Genomic DNA, 19,519 nt, shown 5'->3' with positions numbered 1-19,519 from the left:
ATACAATTTATAAAATAATTTTATGAAAATATTACACGATAAACAAAGTAATGATGTCTTATTTTCTTTAAATTTATTCACTTAAAAGTAGACTGATTAATAAATAATAATCCAATTGAATAGCAAAAAAAATAAATATATTTTTTGGATCCAAATTTGGTACTTAAACCCAACCCAAGGCCAATCTATATTTTTTTAACAGATCTATGTCTAAGTTCAAATCTAATAATATTTATTAAATTTAAATTTAAGCCTTATAAATTAATCTATGAATTTCAGTAAAATTTTATTAACACCCCTAATACAATGTATTGTTTGCTCTTGATGCTTTGTCGGCAGCATTTTTTGGCCTCTTAAAATTTCAAAAAGTTAGTTCCAAGTTTAATATTTGGTAGTTAATTAAAAGGTCTCATTACATTTGTATCTGCTGACCTATGATGTTTTTTTTTAACACAAAACCATCCAGTCTATTTATAATTATAAAAAATATTCTTGATAGTTAACAATTAGGAATAATTTATATAACAATATTGACGTCTTTTTTAAATATATGTGTAATTTTTTAAAAAATAAAGATAATTTACATAAATAATATAAATATTATTGATCAATATATAAATAATTATTGAAAAATTTAAAAAAATATGTAAATAAACCATAAATCTATCTCCATTTAAAAACTTTATCAAGAAAAATTCGTACATAAACAAATATATAGTATTTGATCATTTTATACTTTATTTATAATTTTCTCTTCCCAACAGTGAACAGTCCAATTATATATGTCAGGATGTATTTTAGCTGAACGAAGCATTGACCATTGAGAATTGTCGTCGCGTCGGTGATTCCTTCAAATTTTACACTTGTTTAATAAATTTTAGAGTAAATTTCAACACATTTTTTTTAAAATTTTTTTATAATTATTAATATTTATTTGTTATTTAAAAAAATATAAACACCTCATAACATTAACGCTCTACAAATATTCTTTCTTAACAATCCATTGGTGGGATTTATTTAGACATCCGTTAATTTATAAATATATTTATAATTTTTTGAATAATAATATTTATAAGTATAACAAATTTCACGTTGTAATTTACCATAAAATTTATACATATATGTATATATATATCATAGGTTTGAAATTATTTTCTGCATTTATTGTAAATATTTATTAATTGCGTGATGTCTGACTTGAACGGGTTAATTTCATTAATGAAACCCTGTGTTTTGTACCAATTGTTCAGATGGTTAATATATTTTTAACTAATTAATTGAACGCAAAAAAACTAGAAGATGTGATGGGTTTGTTTAATTCTAAATTTTAAAGTATTTTTTTTTTAATTTTTGAGTGTGTGAAATTTTTTAATATATTTGATTTTATATATATTAATAAAAAAATAAGTTAAAAATTAAATTTTGTGTGTGGGGTGCGGGCAATAATTGAAACATAAGGGCACATGCTAATCAAATTAAATAAAGTGTATCATTAATTTAGTAGTTGATCAGAAGATTGAAATAATAATAATAACAAGAGGCTAAGATGGTGAGTTCATTAATCACATCTCTCCTAATTAATGACATATTTAATATTTTAGCTGCTGCAATTGCAATTTGCGCTCTTGCTTACTCTCAATTTTATTTTCAATTTTCATCCAACTAAAATTATATTTGTTTCTACGTATTTTTACCATCATTTTAGTTTCAAATATTATGTTTTGTGAATAAAATTAGACCAAAATAAATAAACACTCACATGAAATTCAGATTTACAATTTCTTGTATATAATCTTGATATTGCCATTTTTTACTAAATGTTCGTCCAATTCAAGAGTACATGTTATATACATATATAATATTTTAGTAAAATGATTATAATTGTGTTATGAATTTTAATTATTAATAATTAATATATATTAATTATCAATTATTAACTAATATTTAACCAACAATTATTATTATAATAAATTATTTAATACTCACGTATTATAAAACTCGAATCACAAATTGAGTTAGACTACGTTGTGGTAATACATTTTTTTTTTTTGAAATAAGGGCGATGAATTATTATCAATTAAAATAAATTGATTACAATCATTCTCGTCGAATATCAATAAAAAAAATCGTTACAATAATCATATTCTAATTGATAAATTTAACCAACACACACTTACTATTATAGTAGAAACAACATCTACTATTCAATAGACACTATATTCATACACATAAAATAAAATTCAAACTCATAACCCCTAAAATTATGAAATTTCAACTTCACCAACTAAAATAATCAATTTAAGAGTAGTTGATCTAAGTGGGGCCACAACAAGGTCCCAAGAAAATGCACCGCTCTTGGTAGTCGGACGTAATGGTTGAATCGGGGCCTTGGCAAAGACACGTGTTGCCTCCTTAATGGTGGTGACAAAAATCCCTGTCCGCGTAGAGGCGGGGAGCTGTTTCCCACCGAACACAATTACGGCCCGGATTAATTGAGTAGAAACCAAGCCATCACCGCCATGTTTGGTTGGCAATGGAACACCAACCCCAACTCTTTTCTTCTTCTTTTAAATAATTAAAACATTATACCCATCTATAAAAATTCATCCAAACATCATCCAACTTAATTATTATATACAACTTAACCTCTTCCAAGCTTCCAGACTTAATCACACGAACATTAAATTAAAAATAATCAGAAGCATCAATTGAAATACTTTCTCGTTCAAATTTAATAGTAAATGGTAATAAAGAGAATTAAGATAAAAATAAAATTAGAATTGAATTACGAACCTTAAAAAGAGTAGAAAAATTACACATTCTTATAAAATCCACACAAATATTGATGTTTTGGAAAGTTTTAAAATCAATAGAATTTGATGGGAACAATCTAAAAAGGAGAAAATGAAAAAAGAAGAGTAAAAAAAATTAAATGCATTCACTAAAATAATGTTGCCATTCAAAACACCCATTTTCAAAATTCAAATCTAATTCAATTTTCCTTCAAAATCCAAATTATATCTCCGAATCTAATTTTAATTTAATTCCCCAAAAAAAAAAATTTAAAAGGTGAAATCCCTCCACATGTCTGCGGATCCCAATCGTGGCTTTCACTCAGGTACTTGTACTAATGTACTTTTTTCTCACCTTTGTTGCACCCAGACATGCAAGTAATAAAAAAGAATCTTTCGATCGAGTAGCCCGGCAAAAACACTTCCACCCCCACTCCACTCCATACACTCACAGTACTGCCTTGTTTAGATCTACACAAGAATTTGGTCCCCCAAGAAACTTTCCATCATCATTTTCCTTCCCAATTATACCAGATTAATTACAATCCACACCTCATTACGTAGATTCTTGTCGTATAATTACACACATTTCCGTGGTCTTACCTCATCGTCATTATTACCACCTTGACAAAATAAATGATATTCCCACTCGTTATACTTACCATATAAAGAGGGATTGCCAAAATGGCTTGCTTTAAATAGCGTTTCTGGGTCAGCATTTTTACTAGTGTAGATTTTGTTGCGGGTTTCGTGGTTTCTTGCAAGATTCGGGCGGAGGGGCATGGAGGGGTTGAAGGGAATTTGGTGTGTGATTGTTCTTGGGGTGTTATTCAGCAAATGGGGTGTTGAAAGTTTTGAACTTGATGAAATTTTTGCCGGGAATGAAACGGATGTGTCGTTCTTGGAGTCTATGTCGTATTTGGAGTCTGTGTATGGAGTTTCTGCAGCAGCTCCGCCTCCCGGTGCTCTCATGGTGGGTCTTACTCTTGTTCAAGGAGCTGCTGCTAAAGGAGCTGGTACTCTCTCTCTCTCTCTTTCTCTCTCTCTTCTCTCTCTCTCTCCATATATACATATAAAGAGTGGGATTTGCTTTGATTTACTTTTAATTCTATTATGATTGCTACATTTGTATTGGACTATTCTGATGCATTCCCTCTTTTGCTTATGTGTTGAAATGGATTTTAAATTTTTTCTTTTGTTCAGGCATTTTATTTTGGACTTATTTATAGTATAATTCTGAGTGTCATTTTGTTTCTTTCCGTATTTTCAGTTTAATCTTGGTTGTCCTTGACTTTTGGATCTGTACTGAACTTTTCTTATGCAATTGTGATTCTCCTTCCGCGTGTTAATGGATGTTTCAATTGTATTTCTACTTTGCCTTTACTTCTTTTGTAGTTATTCTTATTCTTAGTAAGATGGATTTCGTGTGAGTCATAATCTTGTCTATTTTATAGTTTCTTTGAAAGGTAATAAATACAGAACTTTTACTTTTGTTGGTGAAATCTTATTTTCCATTGCTTCATGAATACGGGTACAGCCGTATGGGTATTAGATTCATGAACCATCTTCCTAGGTTGCTATTCCAATTGCTGCCGGCAAAACTTTCACTTGCTAAGTGAAAGAATACACTCTTTAGATTTCATGTTTGCTGGTAAGGTAACTCATAAATGCATCTCCTGTAGTTTCCGTAGCTGCATTAATATAAAAGTATATGTCAATGCATTTTCAAGGTGAATTTAACTATTTCAAGCCTGATGTGTTTCCTTTTGCATGACTTGTGCAGTGTGTTTGGATGGAACGTTACCAGGCTATCACTTGCATCGTGGATTTGGGAATGGAGCAAACAGTTGGCTCGTCCAGTTGGAGGTTTGTGACACAACTCTGTGATGATAGTGTTATAATGTTTTGAGTTTTTATAAATTTGGTTTGTGTGCGCTGCTGTTGATAACTAAGGAATTGTAGTTATAAACAGGATTGCTTGTTGATATAACTTTGCCTTGTCTGTCATCTCTCGTAATCCTTGTATCTGTCTCGGTCATTGATGTCTTAATAAGGGCATGAAACTAGTTTCTACGCTAAAATTATTCTACCAATCATTGGCTTGATGATGCAATAGTCTTGTGTGAGATCTCCGTACGGCTGTCTTATGCATCAAGGCACCAAGTTCCTTGTCTTTGAAGTCAATCCTAAGTTAATAATTCCAATGAAACTTGTGTACGTATCATGTATATCTAGGGACTATAAACTGCTTAGTTTTGGATCGCCAAAATTTCTGCAGAAGTTCTGATCCTTATTTTCTTTGAGATCTGCTGCAGGGTGGAGGATGGTGCAATAGTATTAGAACATGTGTTTACCGCAAAAAGACACGCCGTGGGTCGTCAAATTATTTTGAAAAGCAAATTGCATTTACAGGGATACTTAGCAACAAGGCTTGGGAAAATCCAGGTTCAAATTTGAAACCCTTGTGCCGATTGTATCAAATCACACTGGATGCCTAGTTTCTCCTTCTTCAAATGGCTGTTCTTGTAACTTTCTTCACTTAAATGTTCTACATTCAGATTTTTTCAACTGGAACCGAGTGAAGATACGATATTGTGATGGGGCCTCCTTCGCAGGGGATAGTGAAAATAAGGTTTACATCATTATCTGCCATTTAACTTCCATCGTTTTTCTTTCTTTCCATAAATCTGTTCTGTCCGGTATTTTACTTCTGGGGTATGAAAAATGTTTGATGAAGGAGAGCGGACTCAGTCATCCTTGTTGTAACTATGCCTTGTTCCCGACTCCTTTTCCTCTTGGTATAAGTTTATGACAAATTTTGAAAGCTATGCATGGGTCTACCTCTATCTGATTAGCATATATATCTAATCAATGGTAACTCCCTGATTTGACAGCCAGCCATCACAGCATGACTAGTGAAAGTATTTTACTATTTTGCCTCTAAAACCTGAAAAATATTGGAAATATAGTGGGCCTAAAAGTTGATAAATATCAGAGAAAACTAGCTGGACTTGCATAATGTTTTTCCATAGGCTGTTAGCTTGACCATATTGATTTAGGCTGCAGGATTGCAATTTAGAGGGCAACGCATATGGCTAGCTGCAATGGAGGACCTGATGTCCAAAGGGATGCGGTACGCGAATCAAGTAATCATCACTACTAAATGGAGTTTACTATAATTCTTTTAGTTTTCTCTTTATTCTTCCCTCTCAACAACGTATACTCTGCTTCAGGCGCTTCTCTCCGGCTGTTCTGCTGGTGGTCTAGCTTCCATATTGCACTGCGACGAGTTCAGAGATTTATTTCCAAGAAGTACCAAAGTGAAGTGCCTGAGCGATGCTGGATTATTTTTGGATGCGTAACTTCCAAAACTAAAACTTTTTAGTTGTACACTTTTCCGAAATATGTAGTTGGATGTTCCGTTAGCAGCCTATTTTTAAGTGTTCTCTTGTGATCTATTTTGTTGCTGCAGCGTTGACGTTTCCAGTGGGCGCACAATCAGAAATTTTTTCGGTGGTATTGTTGGCTTACAGGTACTTATCCTATCAAAATGACTTTGAACCTAGCCCCTCCACCTTATTTCTTGGTTTTAGTATTCCCCCAAGTGAAGCTATACTAAGTGTTGGTTTAAATAAAGAGGCTAATATTAACTCTGGAACTATTTCTCGATTGAATGATGCCCTGGCTTCTATCAATCCTTGGATCAGTAAAGTCTATCATCTCTTTCGTACAATTCCCATCTTTATTTTAGAAATCTCCTCATTCCACCGGTTAAAGCATTGGCCGAGTACTTAATTGACTTTGACAGAGTGTTTCCGATCCAAAGCCTCGTACATGTATATTCTTTTCTCAATCATATATGAACCCTTTTCTGCATTTTTTATCACACTTAATTCTTTCAAATTAGCATTTTTTATTATGTGGGTATGTTACGATCTTCTCAGGAACGTCCATCCATTGGACCAAACATAGAAATACGATAATTGTACTGAGAAAATGTCTTAGCACATCTGGAAGAGCTTATTGTTCCTTAGCTGTTGTTCACTACAATGCCATCAATTACGCTTGGAGAGATGCACACTCCAGCTTGCATAATGTAGCATTCCGACTTATAAAAGTTTTCACTTGTTAAAACAGGGCGTTCGAAGAAACCTGCCAAGAACCTGTACCAACCACCTCGATCCAACTTCAGTAAGTCTCCTGCTCGATTATTTTTGCCATTGAGCTGATAAATGATTCGTACAATATCCATTACTGTTAATTAACTAAATGCCAATTTTGCCTTGTGCCCATGTCTATTGGCAGTGCTTCTTCCCGCAGAATCTGATTGCCAACATAAGAACCCCTCTGTTTCTTCTCAATGCTGCCTACGATGCATGGCAGGTGAGCAAAAGTTCGTCTTTTTTACTTCCATAAAAATGCATTCCTGTTCAACATAAGATACGACTTTCTGTTTCTCTTGTTATGTTAAGGTCCAAGAAAGCTTGGCTCCTCCAAAAGCTGATCCAAGGGGCACCTGGCGATTTTGCAGTAAGAACATCGATCAATGTTCAGTATCTCAGATTCAATATTTGCAAGGTGAAATTTCTACATAATATCTTTTGACCCTGACCTGCTTTCATATCTTTGGAGGTTGTCTCAATTCCAACAATAATCTCTAATATGGAGCAGGTTTTAGGAACCATATGCTGAACGCGGTAAAACGCTTTGCTGCATCCAGACAAAGTGGTTTGTTCATAAACTCTTGTTTCGCTCACTGCCAGTCCGAGAGGCAAGATACATGGTTCGGCAAAAATTGCCCTGTAATTGGCAACAAGGTACAACTGCACACACCATATTTCTCTATGCTCTCCGTACAAAACATAAAGCAATGCCTTTCTAACTTGGGTCGGTGTTAACTCGTTTCTTTGAAGAGGAGCAAATGTTTCACAATCCTCGTGCAGTTTCCTATATGGCTGCTAATTTCATCAACCATGTTTCGTTTGCTACAATGTGCAGGCAGTTGCAACGGCAGTGGGAGATTGGTATTTCGATCGAGCAAGTGTAAAGGCGATTGACTGCCCGTATCCGTGTGATAGAACTTGTCACAACCTGGCATTCCATTGAACCAGGACCAATTTTGCTCCTAAATTATTTGATTACATAGGATTAGTGATCTCAGTTCTCCCATTTATATTGTTATTGCAAGAAACTATTCCATTGAAGGCAGTTACCCAATAATCTCAGGAAGTTGATCTCTCTTGATGTACTCCTGTACTATTCAAGGAAAAAGAGAAGGAAATCACCAATATTTTTGTAGTTTCAAAAGGGTTCACTCCTTTGTTTTCTGCCTTAGAGTTTAGCTGGATTCCTATCCCTCCGTTCACTGAAATCAGGTCTAATTACACAAATATCCCACAATTCTTACAAAATTATAAGTACACCTCATTAGTTTGTAATTATAATTGTCATCGACTTCCTAGGGAAAAAACTTACAAGTCCTATAGGATAAATCACATTGACATTGAAGTATACTTGTAATTTTACAGAAAACATGAAATGCATGCTTGTAAATTAGCTTTGATGATGTGGACGTAATTTATTAGTAAATTAAATTGGATCTTTTATTACAAAGTAATATTATTAGAAAATTGGTTGATAGAATATGAAATCGTGTTGAGAAATTATGAACTGAAATTTAAATGCAAGACCTAAAGATTTACGTAGTGGGAAAAATATTTCTACTTGTCCGGTTGCTCATATTGATTTTATTACAACAGGTTTTCGTGAATTATAATATAAGATTACCTCAACTATTTATATTTTGTATGCACACAATATTATAAAATTATAATTTTATTCATAATAAAAAAAGTTTATACCCTGAGATCTTGTGTGTGTATATATATATGCACACAAAAATTCTAGTCCTATACTAATGTCCAAAGTTATTTTTTCGGGATAATTATATTTACACTTCATGACCTATAATTTATTTATTTTTTTTTTTAAATTATACTTATTCCCGCCAAAGGGGTCAACATTATAAATACAAATTTGCAATATTTTCGTTAAGTTAAAAAAAACACAGAAAGAAGTTAAATGAAGTGGCGTAACATATGTAACTAAGAAATTAGGACATGATGGTCTTAGTCTTACAAGGCGGCTTAATTTGAGTTATATATATATATATATATATATGTGTGTGTGTGTGAATTGTGATGATCACACACTCTCTCTCTCTCTCTCTCTGCAGACAAAGAATCAAACTGGGTTTTGATGCCAATCACTCATGGATGCTTCTTTACAAAATTGGGAAGTCGTCTTCTCCCTGGAATCAATGTCTCCCTACATAAACAAAATGTTGAAAAATCAGACAAAAAAGATAACGGGAATCTTTTCCAATAATTAACAATAATTATTTATTTTTGTGTAATTAATAGTTTGTTTGTTGTTGATGATCACAATCTTCTCACAGGTTGGAATATATATTAGTTCATGATCAATTACCTCATTTTGTTTACTTGGGGAGGGGATTTCATTGGGTACGTATGTAGCAACTCCCCGTGAGATTATCTTTTTGATTGAGAAATGGGATGTAGATTTTGATATAATTACAAATACTTTCTTGTTGTTTGAGAAATTAGCAATGGCCACTAACGTTTATGAAATTATATAATTCTTGTTTTGGTGTGACTTTGTATAATATATTATGTTATGTTGAAAAAAAAAAAAAAGGAAAGAAAGAAGAGAAGCTATCTTTGAAACAATATTTGCTTTTGATCAATAATATCAGATAAATAAATCTAAACAACACCTACATGCAGTAGAACAACATCCCATGCATACTGTAGAATTCGAGCCCATGAATTTTATGAAGGGCCTCAATTTCACCAACTAAGGGGTGTGTTTTGTATTTAATTTGTATCAAACATTAGGAAATATTTATATATGTAATTGTTTTATATGTTTGGATTAGTCAACTCAAGGGTAAAATTGTTCTAGGGAAGGTAAAACTAAAATTAGTTGTTATTTTTAAATGGACTACGATTATTCGTTGCTATTTTTATAAGTGAGGCAAAACATTAACTATAATTAAAAATTATAACAAATATTTTTGCACTAAGTAAAACCATAAGGAATGTTGATTAACAACTGTTAATTTAAGTTCCTTCACAGATTTTATTAGATCGTAGTAGATAATATTAATTTGTTATGCCTATTAAACCGTAGTGATGTATAGCATAGCGAAAATTAATAAAAATAAATAAATAAATAGGACATAAATAGGGTGATTGCGCAAGTACTGCAAAAAAAAAAACCTTTTTTCCCTGGTTTATTCCTTTATCTATATATTATTACAACTTATGTGGTCTACAAACCTTTTATTTATTATTCGCCATTAGAGCATGTTAAGTAAATTGGTTAATAGCTACTATTAATTAATTACCATGCGAAAAGTATAAGGTGGCATTGACCGAATTTTTAAATAAATATTTATATTTAATTGTTCAAAAAAGTTGGGAGGCGAAGGCCTGTTCCTTTCGACTTCTAGCGAATATGTATCATTAGTAATGGAAAAAATGCAAGCAATTTTTTTATGATATTTCAAATGAGCAAATTACTCTTCTATAAAAAAATAAATAGCAATTTATCTTTTTGTGTTTTTTAAAATACAACGATTTATCTTCTTATATTTTTTACAATAAAGCAATTTATCTCTTTAGACAGAGAGGTAAATTGCTTCATTTTTAAAACTACAGGGAATAATTAAATTGCTATATTTTTTTTATAGTAAGATAATTTACTTATTTTTAATATCACATGAGAGTGAATTGCGATTCACCCAGTTACTAATTAAATTATTTCTAAAACGTCGGAATATATGTTTAGAATAGAATCTAAAAATAATACATAATTAATTAATTAATTAAATCTCTTAATCACCTCCATCATCATTGACACTGTCACCGTTATCATCATTGTCATTTGTTCTTTAATTTGCCTCATGTATATATATATGCGTCCCTATACATATATCATATGATTCCATATTCTTCCCTTTATTTAATTTCAAGAAAAATAATGAATAGCATGTTGAATTATTATAAATATTCGACTCAAAATAAACACGACTTTAATTAGTGCGATATGACGTACGTCATATAATCACAAAAAGTTGCAAAAATATCCGTGTTTACCACACCCCAAATGACAATTTCTTTTTCTTTAATAAACTAAGTTAAATCAAAATAAAAAATTATAGTCCAATTATACACTCACTTCCAAATAAAGGAATCTTTTGTAATAAAAAAAATGAAATTTAGTTGAAAATTATTAGTTCTTGCTTACATCAAAAAATCATTTTTTTATTTTGTGGAATTTAATTATAGAAATTCTCATCATTCTATATTGAAAGTGAAATCATACTCCTATTTGGAATTGGAACGTAAGAGTTAAACTCCTTTGCGCACGCGGGATTCATTCTCAATCCGTGTCAAAGGAGCCCCAATAATCTTTTTTATTAATTAATTGCATCCATATTATTTTCATCTTTACTCGTGAAGGGCGATTTCAAGAATGGAAATATAGCTTAATTTAAAAATATTTGCCATCTCATCTTCCTTATTCTGGCAGCCAATTCCACTCCTTGCATCTTTGTTTTCTTGTGCGTAGAAGATTAAATGTAGGGCCAATGTAAAGGGCTCAATAATTTGGTTCACATGCATCCATAGCCACATCGAATAAAAATACTACACATTTAATTTATTTATTAATTATTGGGTGTATAATATTACAACCTTCAATTTAATCATATAAATAAATATAATGCCCCACAAATTAATTAAACATCTTATTCAATTAATATGGGGAGTCTACATTTTCTTGTATGCACGTGGGCACACAAAAGAGACCTCTGTATCAATACCCCACAAACATATACGTTTCATGTGGTTTAGTTCATATATCCGAATGGGCCATTTTGATTCTCAAATCCTTATGATTGAAATTTCTTTCCTCTGCATTATTGGAATTGTTTTCCCTCATCACTCTACATGAAAATTGTTTGTCCTTTTTCACGTACCTTGTAGAAAAAGGTGCGATTGGGGTCCTTTGACAAGTTTCAAAATTATGATGCAGGTCGAGTTGAGTATTAGAATTTGTGTATGTATGTTTGTCTGGTGATCATATATATTTTGATCAATTATTTATTACGTGCTGACTGAAATTTATCTAAAAGTCCCTAGAAATGTAATTTGCCATTGTTAGGAAAGTAATTAACTTTGAATTGGAAACTCTTTAATTAAAAGTAGTGGATGGTTCTAGGTAATTCAAAAAAAAAAAAAAAAAAACCTAATTAAATGAAGAAGGGCTTTCCTCATACTCTTGTGTTTTCATGTCAATAGTAGAATTCTTGGGACTTTTTTGCTTTCCCTTTCTCCTTTTTTCAAGTGTCAACATCAACATCTAGATGTGTCCACCATTAGAGACCCTCATCTTCTGCTCCCCCTACAAGTAGTAAAAGGTTATGCCCCCCTCAGGAGTTGTCCTAACTTAATCAGTGTCAGCAAACCAATTGAATTTTTGTGACTACCTTTCCATTCACCAAGCAATGAGAGCTACACACATATATATATATAGCCCCCTTAGGCTAATTGAAAGTTCTTGATTTGCCGGTGCTTCTCATCAAGATAATGCTAGCTACTACCCTAAAAATAACAAAAGGACATTCATAGGACTTAATTTTTCTTTTGTCGGGTGCTAATTTTTTCCTTTAATTTTTTCTAGAGCGTATATTATACATGTGTGTATATACATGTATAAGTATTGTGTTTATATTAGACATGGATATTACATAGACCAAATGTATATATGCATGTATATATCCACGCGTATTTTAGTGTGTGCATAACGCATGTATTAGACACACGATCGTAAATTTATAAAATGATTAATTTTATTTTCTTGATGTGCAATTCTATGGGTGGTGGGGAAATTGACTTAAAGACTGTGAAAAGTGAAAACTATCTCCATCCACAGGAGACAACGTACTATATAGACATCCGTTAAGGGAAATGGTTCTTTGAATCTTCCACTAATGAATCGCGACTTTCTTTTTCTCTTTTAGATTTTTCTGTACCGTTTTCTTTGGATAGACTGGTACAGAAAGAGATTGGTGGTGAGCAAGGGCTAGAAAAGTAAGGAGAGGTTTTAATCAGAGAACTTAAACACGTTTTCAGACAGGTTAATAGTCACTGTCTCGAAAGGAGTTTCCTAGGTTGGACAATTAGGGTGGTTCCCATGGGTAAAAACCTCGAAATGTAAACAGAAAGATTGACTGTTCAAATATTAACATGTACGAATGATTTTACAACCTGTAAATCGCATATATAATAGACAAACTAACAAAACCATGTATAGACGAATTTGAAGAGGAGGAAAAAGGAAACGAAAAAACACGACTTATTCTATGACCAACCACACACACAAATTAAAGATGAAAAAAGGTAATGAAACAGGAGCAATTCTTGTTTTTTTTTTTTTTTTAAATCGAAAAATGTCGGTATCAAGAAGCTGAGGATTCTGTATATGGTCCCTATTTACAGATTGAGAATAAAACTCTATAGCACACACCTGTTGAAGAGATTAGCAGCCTTGGAGGAATCGAAATTTAAGCTAAGATTTAAGAAAACTGTCCAAAGGTGGCAGCTGGGAGCCTCTGGAAATGCTTCCCGTATATTTCTGCAGCTTGTAAGGACTGTTGCTGCTGATTTTGATGATGCCAATTGCTTAAAGAACCTTCTGCTGCAAACTGCGCCTGTGATTTCGTGTCTCCGTACATTTCTTGAACGCCTGGATTATGACCTGAATTTCCTAGTAAAAACGGAGTTTGGAGATATTCATTCCACTTGATGTCTTCTGGGATTTCGCTGTCTGATGAGGCAATATGGGCTTCTTTCTCAGCTTTCCCACAGTCCGAAGCTGTCCAGGGAAAAGCATTCGCTTCAAAGAAGCTGCAGTTGGTCTGCAGCTGATCAGTGCTTGCGCTGCTTACGTTGCCCGTATTTCTGCCATTGTTGCTTACAGTGCAGGAATCCCAGTTCTCAAATTTCACACTGAAAGGATTGTCAGAGGGGAAGTTGATGGAAGGCTTTATTCGGGCCGGAGCTGAGAGAATCGAGGTTGAGGGGAGAAGAGTGGATGCGATGTTACTAGCGCTGAAATGATCAGAAATCATTTCTGTAGTCTTGGAGTTTGAATTGAAGAAAAGGGTTGTGTTGGGGTTCATGGAAAGCCCGATGTTGGGCCCGTAATTCATCTGCTGGAAGGAGAGGAACCCGGTCAAATCAGAAGGCTTATTACAGCTGGAGGAGGAGGTCTGATCATGGAACCTGTTGAGGAAGAATTCATGGGTTGAAGAATTGCCCAAATTGGTACTGCCGGCGCTGTTCTCCAACAGCGAATACCGGTCCAGGGCGACAGAACTAGTCGGCTTCGGTTTTTCTGCTGCCAGTCCGAGGTTGTTAGAGTTATCGGCGTCGACGAAGCTCAGCTCGCTGGATCCTTCAGATGTTTTCTCATTGTTTTTGCTGTTTGCAGACGCCTTCTCTTCGTTATTATTCTCCACTTCTGAGAGGGGCTTGTGTGTATTGGGGTCAATTCCCCTTTGTCTCAGTTTTTTCTTGATGGAAGAATTCCATAGGTTCTTTATCTCATTGTCTGTTCTTCCAGGCAACTGTGCAGCAATCTGTGACCACCTGAGTTTTAGTGAAAGCAGTCGAGAATGTTAGAAGAAAAGACATGGAAATGATGGAATTAATCATGGGACACCGCTGTGTAAGAGTGAAGACTACATAAACATGTAACCTGTTTCCAAGAACTGCATGGAGTTCAATTATCAAATTCTCTTCCTCCTGTGAGAATGTCCCTCTTTTCAAATCAGGCCTCAGGTAATTAATCCACCTCAATCTGCAGCTCTTTCCACACCTTTGCAGACCTACAGTGAATATTATTACAGAATCAGGAAATGCAAGATACGGACACTGAAATCGCTTTCTTTCTTCATTGTATGTGCATACATACATACATACCTGCCAGTTTAGGAACTGAGCTCCAGCAGCCATGGCCGTATTTGGTTATGTGCTTTATGAGTTTCTCATCTTCCTCTGGAGACCAAAGCCCTTTCCTCAACTTCTGCTTGTAACAGCAAGAATGCCTGCCCATTTGGAGTCTGCAATGCTGGCAAAAGCTAAAGCAAAGAATTGCCCACAAAGATCAAGAGAGAGAGAGAGAGAGAGAGAGGGAGCAATAGGGAATCAAGTCAATAGGGAGGAGCTTTTAAAAGGAGGTCACATTCAGTAAGATTGTAATTAATTTTGAGTTTATTCTCTTAATCATGGTTTAGGATTTAATTATTTTATTCTTAAACGGGTGTGAAGTTGTGAAAAAATGACTTGCCTATGTCTTATCACAAAGGGTTTTTAAGAAAATAATAATGAGATTGACAGCAGTTGTGGGGGCATCCAAACAGATATTTTTATTTGGCAAGGAGTGGGAAAAAACACAGGGATTTCTTACAACTCTGCATCACTCATAATATTTTACTTAATTATGGGACTATACAAAATACTTATAAGTTTATTTGATGATGCCACTCCACACATTTTAAACAGGTTTTAAATAATTATAGTTTAAATTTTAATTTATAAATGGATTAAAATCAAACGTTAATAATAAAAACATTTATAAACTTCAACACAGCACACGGATTTATCATAAGCTGCATTTAGATGAACGAATTCAGTTTAAAATTTCAAATAATTCCATATTAAATGAACTGAAAACTCATTGCAGTGCGCCATAATATATATAGTTAGAAATGGAAATTCAAGAATTCAAAATCCCTTTATAGCCTATATAGATTTATCCGAAAAAGTATGGTGAATTTGTTATTATGGATTTAAAATTTTTATTTCTAAATCTATTAGTTGGAATTAACACAAGATTAATCTACTATAATGTAATTTTTTTAATTAATGTTATAAATTAATGATGTACGTAAATATCAATCAGTTTCATTTAAAAAAAAAGAAGAAGAAATTAATAGAGGTTGAAGCAATTAATTGTAGCAAACCATCTGAAAATGGAGAGAGTTATAGGGGAAGATTCCCAACACAAAAAGAGTAGAAAGATGTGTAAATGGGAAGAAGTTCTTGAAACCAAGAATTTCCCATGATTAGTTATGGCTTGCAATCATAGTAATGTGCAATTAATTTATGAAATACAAAATCCTCTCACAGTTAGACATTCTCTTGTCTTTCCTCATCCACATTTTAAAGCCATATATATTATTATTAATAATAATATACTTCTATATATCTTCCCTATTTCTTTAATAACCCTTGTGTCAGGTCCCCTTGAAATTACTAGATTTTTTTTTTTTTTTTTGTCTGTCAAGTATCCTTATATCAGGACATGAACTAAAGAGTTGAACCCCTTTCTAGTAAGTGTGACGGTAAGGTTCGGATACAAAATTTTTCTACAAAACATCTCATGTTCGATGGATGCTAGCGTGTGTATTAAGTGCGTGCGTAAAATAAAAAACGTGATTATAACGTTTCAGATTTTATTCATTGGTAACAATCTACTTTAAAATTTAATTCACTTGCTAACAACTTATTGGCCATATATACTCCTTTTTAAAATATTAATAACTTTCTATCACAATTCGATACGCCACCAATGTGTGATTGATACGTATTATTTTTAAAAATTATTATAATATATAATTAAATTAAATTATGATCTTAAAATCATGATGCATGCCATTCACATATTGGTATATAAACTTTATGTAATACTAATGTGGAATAAAATATCCTTCACCATTTTTTAAAACCCACACCACGAAAATTTCCTGAAGTAATGCTGTTAACTTGTCCCCCCTCTCTCTTTAATACACACATAGTTTTTTGTTTGGCTTATATTATATTAATTAAACGATTATCTCATTTTAAAATTTAAATTAATAATTAAAGAGAAAATACAGTTAATATTAATATTTTAACAATCATTAATTTTTCACACTCTATTATGTTGTAATGTATATTAAATTCGTCCAGATCCCAATGTTTACAATATAATTGATTATACACAGATTTATTAGAAAAACTATAATATTTAACTATAATTAATCATCATGATTAATAGTAAATAGTCGTGACAAATAGTTATTCACCATGGCCACGCAACGATTGTTGGTTGTAGTTTTTGTGAGGATAGTTAAAATACTTGCCATAATTAAAGCCATGACAAACGTTTTCTAGTTATTTAACTATCATTTTTATCTATGGAATATTAAATTTTTTTAATAATAAATTTGAAAAGTGTTAGAAGAATTAAACAAAGGAGAAATACGACACTATACATAAATTCTATAATATTGATAAATTTAAATAAAAATACTCATAATTTGTCTCTATACATGATAAAATGGAGAATTATAATTTCGTTGACAGTTGTCACTGTATTTTGCCGAGGATAAAAACGACCTCCAAAATCCCATTTCCATTGAAATTCTCTCGTATCCACCAACTACTCCAATCATTTCATCAATTGGAAGGAATCAATTCAGATAAAATACTCCGTAAATTACATCGATCGCCTATGAGATTAGATTTAATTATATAAAAAAATTATATTTTTATAAAATTGTAAGCATATTATTTAAAATTGGAATTATAATTACAAATACACCTCGTATTTAATGATGGAAGTTTTCACAAATAACCCCTCAAGAAGTGTATTTATAATTTTATAAACGGTAAGAGGTATCAATGTAATTAGGTTTAATCTCAACGCGGCGATGTAATTTAATTTATAGTTGGTTTCAACAGTCAATATTTGTCGATTCAATTAGTAAGAACGAACGACCTTCAGTTAAAAAATTGTGGACATCTATCGATATGAGCGACAACTAAGTTCTAAGTGTTCCCACGACCGATTTATGATCTTTGGAATATATCTTTACCTATGGGGGTGATTGGAGTTAAAGTGATCTGAACGTCTATCTAAAAAGAAAAAAAATAATTGATTTAGGCACAATTATTTATGATCGTTCAATTTATTTTCCCGAGGAAGTAGTATTCTTCCCGTCTGTAATTAATCGTACGTGAGCGTAAACAACAATGATTAGGAAAAAATAAAATAAAAAGGGATTAAAATAAATAGAATAAACAAGAATGATTAAAAATAAAATAAAATAAATGTAGGTACTTGTAAAAAAGCACAGCCGACAGTCGCAATAATGTAGCTGTCCGGCTCTGCGTTCTGCAATCTGAATACGGACAAATTTGGATAAATAATTAATTTAAGCACGGAAATGACTTTATTAGATCAGCTCTTAAACACATTATTAAATATTTGGGAAATTCAGAATCTTTCTGTACTAATTAATTAGTTTTAGATAGGGAAGAAAAAAGACAACATTATGCAAAAGACGTGTGTGCTTTAATCATTTACTAATTAGGACTTTGGAAAAATCAAGCAAAAATTTAAAAAAAAAAAATATTACGGTGATATATAACTCTCAGAGTCTGGTCTAATTTTTGAATAATTAATTATAAAAAAAATAATTTATAATGATTGATTTTGTAAAATATGATCGGCCAAAAGCTCCAAAATTTAGTTTTTTTTATAAAATGCAGATTATTACATTTGAATAATTAAAAAAAAACATTATATCTTAATATTCAAGTGCCTCAAAATTTATGAACGATCAAAAGTAATAGTATAAATTATCAAACATTTTTTATCATAATTGTGATGGCATCGATCGCGTTAGCCGTTGTCTAGCGTAGTGATGGATGACAAGTGCTCATTGCGTGGTGGCGCATTATTATTCAACTTCCTTAGTATAATTGCATCCGCTAAATGAATGATCAAGAACTAAATTTACCCAACGTAAAAATATTAAATAGTGTAAACTATGTAATATATACTCATCATATTGATATGGTACAATTAACATAATTTACTATTCTTAAATTATTATATATTAAATTTCTATACTTCTTTTTTTTTTTTCCTTCTTAAAGTCAGTAATTAGCTCCCACAAGACACTCGTGTCTAATTTGTGGTCTATGTGCGTTTTTAGATTAAGAAATGAACGTTGATAAGATGACGAAAAAATTATGTGTGTTTAGTGTATACAACAATGTTGTGATATATAAATATTTAATATTAGTAATTATAATCAATTTATTTAATAAATAATAATTTATTATTTTTATTTAAGTATATATATATATGTGGTGTAGTGTTTTGGGGGAAATTGACATAAATTGTTAAATGTGATGAGAAATTTGTTTATAGGGACATAACAAAGATATAAGGATGAGGAGACATTTTTACGCAGAACAGGGAACAGAAAGGTGGGACATATAAGTGCCAAAAACCCTCTGACCTCAATCTTTTCTCTTAACGATTCCGCACCAAAATTTATGGTGCCGTTTAATCATAAAAGTTTTCACATTATTATTATTATTATTATTGACATCTCACGTAAAATTTTATTTTCAGAAATAAAAATAATTTTCCATAATTAAGTACTATCTCATATAAAATTATAACGAGATCACATTAATTTTCAAGCATTATTTTTTTTTATATAATAATATGTTGAAAATCTCCATAATCTTACTATTTCAACCCTCTTAATTGGATATACAGATGTCTTATTTTATTTT

General features: G+C 32.0%; 2 protein-coding genes across 2 annotated transcripts; one reads left to right on the top strand and one right to left on the bottom strand.

Moving 5' to 3' along the window:
- On the top strand, window positions 3,147-8,090 carry LOC105169012 (pectin acetylesterase 12). The gene is made up of 12 exons (XM_011089270.2): window positions 3,147-3,808; window positions 4,576-4,658; window positions 5,108-5,237; window positions 5,351-5,424; window positions 5,852-5,938; window positions 6,026-6,150; window positions 6,265-6,325; window positions 6,930-6,983; window positions 7,098-7,175; window positions 7,265-7,370; window positions 7,464-7,609; window positions 7,791-8,090. The coding sequence occupies exons 1-12, from the start codon at window positions 3,574-3,576 to the stop codon at window positions 7,896-7,898; spliced, it is 1,287 nt and encodes a 428-aa protein (XP_011087572.1). The 5' UTR covers window positions 3,147-3,573; the 3' UTR covers window positions 7,899-8,090.
- LOC105169011 (transcription factor MYB86) lies at window positions 13,164-15,223 on the bottom strand. Its single transcript, XM_011089268.2, has 3 exons — window positions 14,864-15,223; window positions 14,640-14,769; window positions 13,164-14,530 (listed from the first exon to the last, which is right to left on the bottom strand). Exons 1-3 carry the CDS (start codon window positions 14,994-14,996, stop codon window positions 13,456-13,458), a joined length of 1,338 nt encoding a protein of 445 aa, XP_011087570.1. The 5' UTR covers window positions 14,997-15,223; the 3' UTR covers window positions 13,164-13,455.

Source organism: Sesamum indicum, linkage group LG8 (assembly GCF_000512975.1).
Source record: "Sesamum indicum cultivar Zhongzhi No. 13 linkage group LG8, S_indicum_v1.0, whole genome shotgun sequence".
In the NCBI taxonomy this organism is placed as follows: Eukaryota; Viridiplantae; Streptophyta; class Magnoliopsida; order Lamiales; family Pedaliaceae; genus Sesamum; species Sesamum indicum.
Note: the sequence above shows the minus strand (reverse complement) of the source record. Positions and strands in the feature narration are given on the sequence as shown.